General features: G+C 54.3%; 1 protein-coding gene across 14 annotated transcripts in view; it reads right to left on the reverse strand.

Moving 5' to 3' along the window:
- Window positions 1-13404, reverse strand: part of SHANK2 (SH3 and multiple ankyrin repeat domains 2) — a 561061-nt gene that overhangs the window by 361368 nt on the left and 186289 nt on the right. For 8 of the 14 annotated variants that reach the window (XM_070565742.1, XM_070565741.1, XM_070565740.1 and 5 more), the window contains exons 11-12: window positions 5598-5664; window positions 4991-5161 (exon numbers count right to left, since the gene is read on the reverse strand). In XM_070565742.1, the coding sequence (XP_070421843.1) occupies window positions 4991-5161; window positions 5598-5664 (238 nt within the window). The remainder of the gene's footprint in view (window positions 1-4990; window positions 5162-5597; window positions 5665-13404) is intronic. The other 6 variants (XM_070565748.1, XM_070565747.1, XM_070565746.1 and 3 more) reach the window with 1 other exon arrangement.

Raw genomic sequence — 13404 nt, forward strand, 5'->3', positions numbered from 1 at the left:
CACCAAGACTGGGTGCTGGCCGGGGAAAGAGGGATTTCATGGCAAGAAGAGAGGAGTGGGGAGGGCATGACCTTGGAGTAAGAATGCTGGCAGGGGGAGGAGTCATTGATTCAACAGACGTTTATGGAGGCCCTACTACGCGCCAGCCACTGCAGAGAAGGCAGGCACAGCCTGTCCTCAGGGCGGTAACAGCCTAGAGAGACGAACAGCCATAGAGCCATGTGAGTGCCCTACAGTGGGCTGATGGTGGCCCCCAAAAGACCTGTCCAGCTCCTAACCCCTGGATCCTCTAACTGTGACCTTATTTGAAAGTAGGGTCTTTGCAGATGTAATTAACTTAAGGATCTGAAGATGCAATCATCCTGATCCTAAATATAAATTTAGACTGGTCTTCCTATGAGAGACAGGAGAAGGCGATTTGAGACACAGACGCAGACGGAAAGGCCATGTGAAGCAGAGGCAGAGACAGGAGTGACGCATCTACGACCCAAGGAACCCCAAGGCTTGCCGGCTACCTTCAGAAGCTGGGAGAGAGGCACGGAAGGAACCAACCCTGCCCACACCTCAACTTTGGACTTCCGGCCTCCAGAGTTCTAAGAGAATAAATTTCAGTTGCTTTAAGCCACGTAGTTGGGGGCGTTTTCTATGGCGGCCCCACAATACTCGGCCCATCCTCACGTTCTGAGCAAGCCCACAGGAGACAAGGGCGGGCCAGGCAGGCCGGGAGGGGCCTGGGAAGTGGAGGTGGGGCTGGTGCTTGCAGGTCCAGGATCAGAACCGCTGGAGAGACTGCCAACGGTGACGGCAGAGGCCAGCCCTGAGCTGCCGAGTCGGGCTCTGTAGGGGGCGGCTCTGGGCCTCTGCGTTCTACACGAGCTCTCCAGGCACACCCCAAACCTGGCATGTGCTGCTGGGCTCTGGGGAGACTCGGAAGTTCTCCGTCGGTGGGTCAAGCTCTCAAGCTCTGTCTTGGGGATCAACCGTCAGCAACACAAGGCTCACTGAAGGATAAGGGTGAGAGATGAAGGAGCAGCCAGGGTGACTGGGACATGGGGACATTGAACAATCAAAGGGGCAAAGGGCACGATACAGTCTACTCTCCTGAACAGTCGGGTACCATTCTCCCAGGAAACAGTGATGGGTCAGCTTCCATCCCCATCTGGAAGGGCTCAAGGGGCCTGCAAGTCCTTTCAACACCACTCCTAGATCCACGGGGCAGGGAGACAAGGAGGACGTCAACCTCCACGGTCATCACCTCCTAAAGAGCCGGGCGCGGGGTGGACAAATGTCTCCAAATCCCTCAGTTAGCACAGGGCCCACCCAGGAGAAGCTGCTCGATGAAGGGTCGTCATGGAAAGATGGTGCCGGAGGAGTGACAGAGCAGGCATCTTAGGTACCCGCTAGTCCAGATACCCCCAAGGGCCTTCTAAGGATGTTCAGGTGCAGGAGTGTCTCAAACACCAGAGGGAGAAAGGATGTCCCCGCTGGTATCAAGAAGGAGACTACCTTCCTTCGCAGACAGAATTCTCGAGACAGGAAGGAACTGGGGGCAGATCTGCTGGAATCCTGGGCCAGCAACCTCTCAGGTCTCGCAGTCAGAATTCTTCCCTTTGGTGACCCCAAGGAGGTGACTCGACCCTCTGGGGTCTGTCTTCCTCCCTCCTCTCTCTGTCCCCCCCTCCAGAGAGAAGCTGGCCGGATGCGTCCTTCATCTGTAAGGTCTCCAGATGCCCCGGACAGGTCCGCCCCTAACCCCGCAGGGTAGGAGCATTCCCAGCGCTGCTGAATATTTCATAGAGGGCAAGAAGTCGCAAGGAGGACGTTTCTCTTTGAAATGTTAAAACTGAATGTGGGAGTCAAGGACGAAGCAGGACTTGGAGAGAAAATAATCGATTCAGCAGGTGAGAGCTTATTCTGGGCCTGGGGGGGCGGGGGACAGGAGTCTGTAGGAACACCCCTGTCTGTAACATGACTTCCCTCCTGAATGGAGGATGAGCCCCTCGCACATGGTTGGTGAGAGGCCACCGTGAACTCGAAAGCCTTCCCGGGGGCTGCCTTACTGCACTGCCCGGGGTGGCTGGTCCCACAGTCCTTGATGCTCGATTCTGAGGTGACCTCTCTGTAGCCTCCAGGCTCAGCCTCGCCCTGCTGCTGAAGCACCCTCGTCCACCACTGCCCCTCGCCTCTAAGCGCAGCTGGGGGCTGGCTTAACTCTGGCACGACGGAGCGATGGAGCCTGGACCAGGGAGCTGAGAAAAGAAACCCCTCTGACTGGGGAGGTGATCCATCCTGTCAGTGGCCTGTGACTGAAGAACCCTCCTCTTGCCTCCACCCACGCTGTCCAGCCCTGCTTCCAGGACCAGCCCCTATGAGGACACCCCAGCTGTCCTGTCCAGCCCACACTGATGCCTGAAGCTCTCGTGTGTGGTGACGTGTGACGTGCTCTTCTTGGCTTCCCAAGAGAGGCAGCGGAGCGTGGAGGTGAAGAGAACAGAGTCCTCCAGAGTCGGATGGACCTGGGTTCAAAGCCTTGCTGGGTCAATCACTCCAGTGTGAGGTTTCGGGCGAGTCCTGCACAGGACATGCTCTTGGGGCCCTGCCCGCATCCCCTGGGCACTCGGTGCTCCCGTGTACGTGGAGTGCTTACCCTCACAGGCACCTGCCCTTCCCCGATGAGGGCTTCCCTCGGTGCTAGGACGGTGCCTGCATAGAGCAGACCTGAACTGATGGGGGAACTTGAACTGGCGGATAAATGCATCAGTTGTCTCACCCTTGGGGTGGAATAACGCCAAGCCATGCTCTGGCCGTCCCCCAGAGGTCCCCAATGGGACCCAGCCTCAGGTGCCTGTAGTATCAGCTGCTCATTATCACACCTGAGCTGGCCTCCTGTCCTCCCCGGCTTCGTTCCTCATGCTCCCACGGCATCACCTCCACAGTAAACCCCGTGCCCTCAAACCCATCCCTCAGGCTCCACTCCTGGGGGAGCTCAACCCCAAAAGCCATGTCCTACGTCAGGTTCTTCCTTGGGAAGTCGCAGACAGGAGCTGCACCAGGGCTCGGGGACCAAAGGGGTGCGATGCGCAGGTGAACTGGCGGGCACGCAGCCCCCAGGCAGCGTCAGCTGTTCCCTCACCAGGAGGTGGGGCGGCTTCCCCAGACAACGGGCACGGACCCGTGTGCAGGACCCCAGCAGGCAAGACAGGGCCCAGGCTACGGGGAGGGACAGCGTCAGACCCTCCCCACCTCACACCCGACCTCTGGCCCCCGAAAGCAACGCCACGGGGAGACGCAAAGTTGGGGTGGGCACGGGACAGAGAGCAAACACCTGGGTTCGGATCTAGAGGTTTGGTTAACGCGGCCCCGAACCGGGATTTATACGGATTCCCTGTGATTCGATGCGTTGGTGGCCGGAGCGACGTCTGCCTCCACAGACGGCCCGCAGCCTCCCTGCCCTTCATCTCTGCGCAATTTTCAACAGAGCTGACTTCAACGGTGCAGTTTGCACCGAGGCCGGTTTGCTAGTTCACAGCCACAAACCCTTAGTCAGACGACTCAGAGGAAAGACGAGGCCTCTTTCTCCTTCTCTGGAGATGCTGAAGGGACCCTGCGGGAAAGTGCAGGTTTTCTGGGCTGTCCTTTCCCTCGGGGCCACGAACTGGGAAAGCCCACGGCCCGGGTAACAGAGGCACTGATGCCCTGTGTGTGGTGTGATTGTAACAGCCGGCCCCGCAGCGTCACGGAGCCCCGGGGGTTTACAAGGCACAGAAGTGAAAGGCCTCAAGCCTCAGTCCCAACACTGTGAAATATGGAAGTCGCAGGAGCCCGCGGTGGGTGCCCCCATGTCTCTATAGGGTATGTCCTTTATGGTTTAAAGAAATCGTTGATCACAATAGGTGAGTAGCAATTAAAACGCCTTCATCCAACAAACGGGATTACTTTTATGATAAGAAAAAAATCTGTGTGTAAAGAGGTGTTTGCACCACAGATAGAAAAGCTAATTATATCTCTAAATGGAAGAGACAGGCCAGGAACCTCCCCAATTTGGGTTTTTAAATCCGCCCAGTGCTTCACGGGACTCGGCAGTTTCTGAGAAGGAGAGGTGGCGGTGGGACCTAATATTCAAGGTGGGGCGGGACGGGGCTGAAGCAGCAGGAAGGGCTTAGGGGCAGAGGTCAGAGTCCCAGGGGTCTCGCAGCCCCATTCCGAGAGCCAGATAAGGAAGACCCTTCTTTGTTGCATGAGCTCCAATCAGGGTTGGCGCTTAATAAATATCATAAGGGTGGCCCCCGAGCTTGTTAAGCATTGCAGACAACTCAGAGACCCACAGGGGCCATTAACAATCCCCACAGTCGTGGGGTGGGACCTGCACACACGCCCGCTCACCTCTCTGCTTTGCTGCGTGCCCTGCTCAATAGAGTCCCAGATGCCTTCACAGAAACCGCTATTTTTAGACCCCAAGCTCTCTCTATCCTATTGTACGGCTCTCTCGTATTAGGGAGGTGGTGGGAAGACAGTCGAAGGCACTCCGAGAGCTCAGTTCATTTTCTAAATCACTTTGCAGACGTTAACTCATCAATCTCTATGATGCGCGCACACGGACGTGCTGATGCGGCCGTGGTGCAGGCGTGGATCTCAGAGCAATTAAGTGATTTGCCCTGGATCATGGCGGGGGGGAGGGGAGGAACTGGCGTCAGCATCGGGCGCAGCCTTCCGGAGGCCCGATGCTCAGCACAGGGTGCTGGCTGATGCAGACAAAGCCCCTGGCTCTGCATCCTTGTGCGATTCTCAGAGGCAGGGCGGGTATCGGCCACAAACTTGACACGTGAAGACTCGACAGCCAAACACACACGGTTTCGCTCACCCCCATCCCCAAACACGGGGGGAGGGGCACAGGCAGTAAGACACAGATGCCATCCCGCTACTTCTCCAGGCGCCTTGGAGCCCCACCGCCCACCCCCTCGAGGGGATGGCGCCATCTTCGAAAGCTCACCGCTGCTGGTCCAATCAGACTGCTCCCCGCTGCAGGTCCTGTGTAAGCCCGGGGCTGGAGGAAACAGGCCAGCGGGCTCTTCCAAGATGCAAGACCGGGCCCAGCCGCCGGCGGGGCGATGGGAGAGAGGGGGAGCCCGGGAGACAGTCCTCCTGGTTGGTACAAGGGGGACTAGAAAGGGGAATGGCCGTCAGCACCATTGCTGGGGACAGTGGAACGGATGCAGAGAGAAGGTGGGGGCGGGGTCCCATTGGTTCTCTCTTGCCTCCTTCGGTCACCATCTCTTCCTTTCAATGGGAGTGTGTTATGTTACAGAATCTTGCAATAAACCCATCTGATTTAGATGCAAACTAGCTGATTCGCCAGTTGGACAGCAGTGCCCTGCACCCACTGCATGCCGCTTTGTCGGTTTCCTTAGCTTTCCTTAGCGCCAGCCCCACCGCGAGTTAAGAAAACTAAGAACAGAGACGGAAAAGATGCTAGGACTGTGCCTTCTGTCAAGTTTTTGCTAAAAGCGGGCTCTGAACCATCTAACGAGGATTAAAGAAAGGGGTCATCTCCTTAGCCAGACGGCACCCCGCCGGGGTCCATCCCCGAGCCTACTCACCGATGTCCGTTTCCTTGTGGTTCTTGATGTATTCCGCCAGCTCGAAGTTGCCCGCTATGATGGCCACCTGCAAGAGTGGAAATCATGTTAAGGTGACAACTGCAGGGCAGCGACCTCTTACACACTGTCACGTCACTGGAGGCCTGATGGCAAAATGAGTCCAATCATAGCTCTTTTTTTTTTTTTTTTTACAAGAGATCTCTCTTTTTTTTCAGTTTTATTGAGATATGATGGACATACAACACTGGTCACGGTGCACAGCATAATAATTTGACATAGATACATTGGGAAATGACTACTACAATATGTCTGCCTGACATCCATCACCTCATATAGTTGCTAAACTTTTTTTTCCTTGGGATGAGAACTTTTAGGATCTACTCCCTCAGCAGCGTTCAAGTTTACCACTGTCAACTGCAGTGTTAACCATAGTCCCCATGCTGGACATTACACCCCAGCACTAGTTTGTCTTGTAATTGGAAGTTTGTACTTTTGACCACCTTCACCCGTTTTGCCCACCCCCGACCCCAGGCCTCGGGGAACCACAGATCTGATCACTTTTTCTAGGAGTTTGGGTTTTTTTTTTTTTTAATTCCACATATAAGTGAGAGCATACGGTGTTTGTCTTCCTGCATCTGACTCATCTCTCTCAGCACGATGCCTTCCAGGTCCATCCACATTGTCGCAAATGGCAAGACCAATCGTAACTCTTACGACGGCAGCCGCGACATCCGTGGGCCCTCGAACCCACACAGTCACGTCTTCCCATTCTGTCAAACAGCACACCCGCCCCTCTCAAAGCCCCTGGCCCTTTCACGATGAGGCCATCATTCCACGAGAATCTCTGAGAGCGTGCCTCTGTGCAGAAGGCCCATGGGGGGAGCAATCTGTGCAGCCACGAGGCCCAAGCCTGGAGACCCCCTCGGCCGTGTCCTGTATTCCCACCAGGCCCGCTTGGTTCCGACACGCACGCCCCAGAGTCCGTCTTTCTGCTTAGATACGAGCCAGTCCCCATAACCAGAGAGAGGGAGAAACCTCGAAAAAGCACTCAAAGCTTTTCACCAGATTTCAGTTTAGGGGAAAAAAATTCCACCCCTGCACGTGCCACACACGTGTGCACAGCCAGGCGGGTGACATCAAGGCCAACACCTTCAGGAAACGATTCCAACCCGAGCCCGGCAGGTCTGTTGACTAAAATCAAAGAGCTGCGGGATCCGTGACATGCTGAGGCAGCCAGGCAGGCAAAGCCAAATGCCCCTGGGATGCCTGGGGGTCCCCCAGGGAGATGTGAACCAGAGCCCACGTGGGAAGGGCCCACAGCACTCACGGTGCCCCAGACAGGGAGACCCTGGGCTCGGAGGCAACAGTCTACACCCACAAATGAGCCAGGCATTCAGACGCCAGCCTGGAGCCGCACACATCATCTGCAGTCAATTGACTTTCCGTGATAATGTGGGTGGGCCTCATCCAATCTTTTGGAGGCCTTAAGAGGAAATACTAAGATTTCCTGGTGAAGCGGAAATTCTGCCTCAAGCGGCAGCATCAACTCCTGCTGGAGTTTTCAGCCTGCCCTACAGATTTCAGACTTGCCAGTCCCCACAGCCATGTGAGCCAATTCCTTACATACATATATGTATATTTCCAACCTGTCGGTTCTGTTTTCCCGGAGATCCTTTGACGGATACACAATTCACGGAGGCCGTGGGCTCCCGTGCTAGAGGCCTGGGGGCCCCAGACCCGTGGCTTCAGAGTCACGGTGATGTCAACTCTTGGGCACCGCCTAATGCTCCGTGCCCTCCAAGGATGCCACCCCACAGGAGAAGCCAGTAGCCAATCCAGCCCCTCCCTGGCTCACTAGTGACAAGAGGAGCTATGGCGGCCCCTGTCTACACTAGCTTGGGGGAACAGGGGTGGAAGGCAAGCACCATTTCAGGGGGCAGCCCCAGGTTCTGCAGATACAGAGGCAGGGTGGAACCATCGGGTGGAATGAGCTCCATCGGCCTCCTGTAGGGTGACCGCTCACCTGGGACCCAGGCTTCAGACTGTGCACAACAAGGACAGAGATTCAGAGTCTGGAGGGGAGGTCCACAGCTGGCAACCCAGTCTGCTGGCACTTATGACTGAAGGTAGAAGGAGGGGTCTGCAGGGTCACACATCACACAGAGCCTAGTGTCACCGAGGTGACAACTGGTCAGGGTCATTCCTTGTCTTTCAGCCAAACCCTCAAAGGCAAAACTCGCTCATGCCCATCAGGATGGCTACTATCGAAACCCAGAAAATAACATGTGTTGGCAAGGGTGTGGAAAAATGAACAGATTTGTGTATTTCCGGTGGGAATGCAAAAGGGTGCAGTGGCTGGGGAAAACAGCGTTGAGATTCTTCAAAAAATTAAACCTAGAACCACCCGGTGATCCAGCAATTCTACTTGTGGGTACATACCCAGGTAGGATGGTTAACTTCCTGGGTCAACTTGACTGGGCCATAGGAGCCCCAGATATTTGGTTAAATGTGATTCTGCACGTGTCTATGATGGTGTTTCTGGGTAAGATTAACATCTGAATTGTGAACAGAGTCAAGCAGATTGCCCTGCCCTGCATGGGTGGGCCTTGTCTAATCAGGTGAAGACCTCAATATAACCAAAAGCTGTGTGATGGGGAATGCCTTCCACGTGACTGTGTGAGCCGGTGTCGGCCTTTCATGGCCTTCACACTGGGAGGAAACACTGGCTCCTCTTGGGTCTCCAGTCCACTGGCTTTCAGTCGGAAACCGACACCATCAGCTCTGCTGGGTCTCCAGCTTGCCAGGACTTCAGATCTCGGACTTCTCAACCTCCATAATAACAAATCTCTTTATGCGTGTGTGTGTGTGCACATGTACATACACACACATGCACACCTACGCACATCATGTTGGTTCTGTTTCTCTGGAGAACCCTAATGCAGATTTTTGGGCTGGGAGTGGGGGGTGCCACTCTGACGAATACCCGGAAAGCAGCTTTGGAAGAGGGCACGGGTACAGGCTGGAAGAGCGCTGAGGTGCACGCTGGACATAAGGACAGCGAAGGCCATCCTGAAGAGCTCTCAGTGGAAATGAGGAACAAGTCACGGGAAGCTGGAGGTAAGGAGATCCTCGTTATAAAGTGACAAAACTTGGCTGACTTGTGGCCACGTTCCAGCACTGTGTGGAAGGCGGAACTCGTGAGCAACAAAATTGAATGTCTAGCTGAGGAAGGTTCCAAGCAAAGTGTGGAAGGAGCGGCTTGGCTTCTCCTGACCGCGCAGAGTAAGATGCAAGAAGCGAGAGAGAAATCCAAAGAGGAATTGTTAAGCAAAAAGGAAGCAGAACTTGAAGATCTGGAAAATCCTCAGCCTATCCAAGATGCAAAAGATGAGAAAGCAGGTTCTGAAGAGAATACCAAGGGTGTGGCTGAACCATCACTCGGTAAATAGTTTATGGGATCCCAGGAGCAAAGACACTGCTGGGCTAAACTGAAGGGGATGAAGTTGGGACGAAATGAAATGAAGGAAGGTTGTTGGGCTTCCTGGGTGTGACAGGATGAGACAACAGAGCTATTTGGTGGCAAATATGCACTATTCTTCAAGAAGAGGGAAAAATGATCCCAAAGGCAATCCAGAAAATGTAAGGGCCACTGTCTCAGTTTCAACAGGTCGGACAGCCTTCACCTGAAGCCTGGGGGATGGGGAGCCGTGCGGGCGAGGCTGCTGCTGGGCAGAACCTGGAGCCGAAGAAGATTATTCGCGAGACTTAAGATCTCATGGCCTTTGCCTTGCCCGGTTTTGGAGGTGCCCGGGACCGTCCGTCCCTCCTTCTCTCTGATTCTTCTCTTCTGGAATGGGCACGTCTCTCCAGGGCCTGTCCCTCCGCTGTATTTTGGAAGCATGAACTTGTCTGGTTTCACGGGGTCTCAGCTGGAAAGGAACCCTGCCTCGGGAGGAACGGTACCACCAGGCTCACCCACACCTGCGGCAGATGACCTTCAGACGAGACTTCACACTGTAGATTTTGGAGATGGTGCTGGAATGTGTTTAGACTTTGTGGGCTGTTGAGATGGAACGAATGTATTTTATACGCGAGAAGGACGTGAATTTTGGGGAGCCAGGGGGTGGATTATTACAGACTCAATGTCTGTGTCTCCCCTGAATTCCTATGTGGCAGCCCTAACTCCCAGTGGGATGGTGTGCGGAGATGGGGGCCTTTGGAGGTCATCAGGTGCAGGTGAGGTCACGAGGGTGGGGTCCCCACGATGGGGTAAGTGCATTAACAGAAGAGGAGGAGATGCTCTCGTTCCCTCTCCACTGCGTGAGGACTCAGTCAGAGAGTGGCTGTCTGCAAGCCAGGAAGAGGGCCCTCACCAGGACCCAACCGCTGCCACGTTGACCTTGGACTTCCAGCCTCCAAATCTGTGAAAAACAAATGTCTGCTGTTTAAGCCCCCAGGACACGGTATCTCATTATGGCAGCCTGAGCAGATTAAGAGAGCGGGATTTCAAAGAGAACCGTACTTCCGTACTCATAGCAGCATTAGTCACAATAGCCAAAGGTGGAAGCAACCCAAGTGCCCATCGACAGAGGAACGGATAAACAAAATGTGGTCTAGCCATACAACGGAAGATTATTCAGCCGTAAAAAGGGAGGAAATTCTCACACCTGCTGCAACACGTATGAACCTTGAGGACGTGATGCTGAGTGAAATAAGCCAGTCGCAAAAGGACAAATGTTGTTTGAGTCCACTCACAGGAGGTACCAGGGTCATCAAATTCATGGAGAATCTGGTGGGTCCCAGGGGGTGGGGGAGGGGGAATGGGGAGTGGTAGTTTAATGGGGGCAGAGTTTCAGTTTTGCAAGATGGAAAGCGTTCTCAAGATGGACAGTTACGATGGTTTCAGAACAGCATACATAACGCCACTGAACTATACAGTTAAAAATGGTTATGACAGTAAAACTTACGTCACGTGTATTTTACCGCAATTTAAAAAAAAAAGGCAAAAGTCCACCTGGGTGGACCAGCAGGAGAGAAATTGGCAGAGAGGCGCTGTCTGGCCTCGGGGCTGCCGGATGCGTACTGTGTGACCTTGGGCGTGATGGTTCATCCACGGCCCTGTTTTCTCACCTGTGAAATGGGCTGGGCGTGAGGATTCGAGGAGATTGTGTCTGTAAAGGTTTGGAGTGGTGCCTGGCACACGGTAAGCCCTAAAAAAGCTTGCTGTTCCTATCGTTGTTCAAATGATTGTTAATGACTACTTACATGCGAGCAGCAGACGGCTCATTGCAGAGGTCCCTAAGCCCCCTTGAAACAAACACACAATCATATACACAAGCACACATCCACACGTCTGCACTCCAACACACGCCCAGGACAGCTGCGGAAAACAACCTAAAACTGGACCAGCAAGCAGCCATTCCAAGCTTACGCTTCCAGAGAGAGGCTGGAAGAGCTGGGAACCGAGTGACCGCGCACCTGGGAAGCCACAGGCGCCCTTCCGGCCAGAAGAACTGGGCCCACCACGCAAGGGAGAACAATACGGACATTTATTTGTGATAATTGCCTGTTTCTCCTTTGATTTCAAGGCCAGAAAAGTGCACCCTGCAGGAGGTAGCCACCTGCCTGTCCTGCTCGGGGGCTGCACCCCTGCTGCCTGCCGCACGCCTGGCACAGCACGGCTTCCCAGGAAATGTTTTAGGGGAGGATGGAGAGGTTTGATGGTGGCATCTCAGCGGCATCCAGCAGGCATTTGGCTGGCGGCTTGGACTCAGGAGGAAGGCAGAATGTTGGGGTCCGTTTTCTCAGGTTTCAGGCATGCATATCAGTAACAAGAGTGAAGACGGATCAGGCATTTACGTGGACACACTGTCTGTTCTAAAGACTTCACATGGCTAGATCCCCTCTGATCCTAACAACTCTATGAAGTGGCCCCATCATCTCTCCTTGACATGCGGGGAAACTGAGGCACAGTAGTTTAAGTAACTTGCCCAGCATCACACAGCTAGTCAGTGCTGAAGCCAAGATCAGATCCTTCTCTAATTATCATGGCACACACTACATCTATAAATAATTTTCATTGACTATGGTGTTTTTTAGAAAGTTAACTTGTAATGGAATCAGAGGGAAGACTCTTAGTGGAAAATAGCAGCAAAACCCACAATTAATGACGGGTTGTTCTCCAGAGCTTGTGACAAGCCACGCTGGGCAGGCTGCACTGGCTGGGCGAGCAGAGAAGTTTCTGCAATGAAAAGTGTCTTGGGTGGGCAAATGCTGCTTTCTAAAAGGATGGACGCTACCCTGTCCTAACAAATTGGAGGGGAGAGAATGAACAAATGAGGCTGAATTCACAGCCCACTTGTTTTGGGGGGTTTTGTTTTGTTCCATTCATTCGACTTCCCTCCTCCCTCCTTGCTTCAAGTAACACTTCAACGCTGTGTGCCAAAGCCGGCCGTTCGGCACCACCACAGTGAAAGGCAGGTATCCAGCTTGAGGCAGAAATGTTTGGATGCAGAGAAGCCCAGCGCAGCAAGGAGCCCCTTCTGGACTCAAAGTGGCTCTTCCTGTCCCCTCCTTTCTTAAGCTACCCTCCAGTCTCAGGGCCATCACTTAAGGTGAACACATGGAGGGTGCTATGGAGAGAAGGCACTCCTGGCAGGGGTGACAGCCAGAGCAAAGGTCTGGTGGACAGAGGGGTGACGTGGCGAATGTGCCAGTCTGCCCGTGCAACGGGCAGTATGGATGTGGAGGAGTGGGGGACGATTGGACGCTAGCACCGGGGGACGATGGGGAGGTCCCGGGAAGAATCCAGACGTGGAACTCGAAGGGAGTCAGGGCTTCTGCAGACAAGAGGAAAAGAGGAACCCATGGAATGGGGAGGCCTGTGGGGAAAGAGAACACGAAGGTGGCCAGAGAAACAGCTACCTGGCCGACGTCTCCGGGGGGCTGGGGAGTGGATGGAAAGAATCCCAATGAGGATGGTCGGTCCTGGGCTGACACACGACAGGAGGGCTGCAGACACCATGTCTGCAAACACTGGTCGTTTATCTCAGGCCTGTCGCTCTCATTCTAAATCACCCCGACTCTCAGATTCGTATCTGGGGAGGAGAGAAGGCCTTTTATGGACTTTTTATCCAAGAGTTACGCAGCGCAAAGCACGGGAGTCTTTATTTCTCTCCTCTGCATCTCAGAGGAGAAGGAGGGCGGCTGCAGCCTCTGGGAAGACGCCGGGAGCGCCTCCTGTCTGCACCGCGCTGGCCTCCCGCAGAAGCGGGCTGCTTTCCCCGGGCGTCCGCCTGCCTCGGGGCTGGACTTTCATGCTCATGTGTCTCCACAATTCACGCCCCAAGGCAGAGACAACATCTAAACATGGTGCATTTTATAAATCCTTTGATCTTCGTTATTAGTGACATGAAAAATATTAGATGTTATGTACGGTCCGGGCAGTATCAACGGTTCCAGGTCTGATGGATGAGGGTATGACAACATCGGTTCCAGCTGAAATCACTGCCATGACACATCCGAGACGTGGACCCTCTGCAGATGCTGACAAGCCCTCTCCTGAGAAGTTGACATTGAGACCACCGTTTGGTGACCAGGCCATGGGGACCCGAGGATGCAGGGATGTCAGTGAAGGAAACTCACATCTTCTCCCCCAACAGCAGCACCGGCGGGCAGGGAAAGATGCTCGGACGCCTCTCCATGTCGCAGGCCAGTGCATCCGGGCAGCCAGCCTCGGAGACCACCCTCCTGCTTCACAGAATCGAATGGCCGGGAGCACGCGCAAGCTTTTCATCTGTTTTTATAA

The sequence above is a fragment of the Equus przewalskii genome, chromosome 11, assembly GCF_037783145.1.
Source record: "Equus przewalskii isolate Varuska chromosome 11, EquPr2, whole genome shotgun sequence".
NCBI classification, from domain to species: domain Eukaryota; kingdom Metazoa; phylum Chordata; class Mammalia; order Perissodactyla; family Equidae; genus Equus; species Equus przewalskii.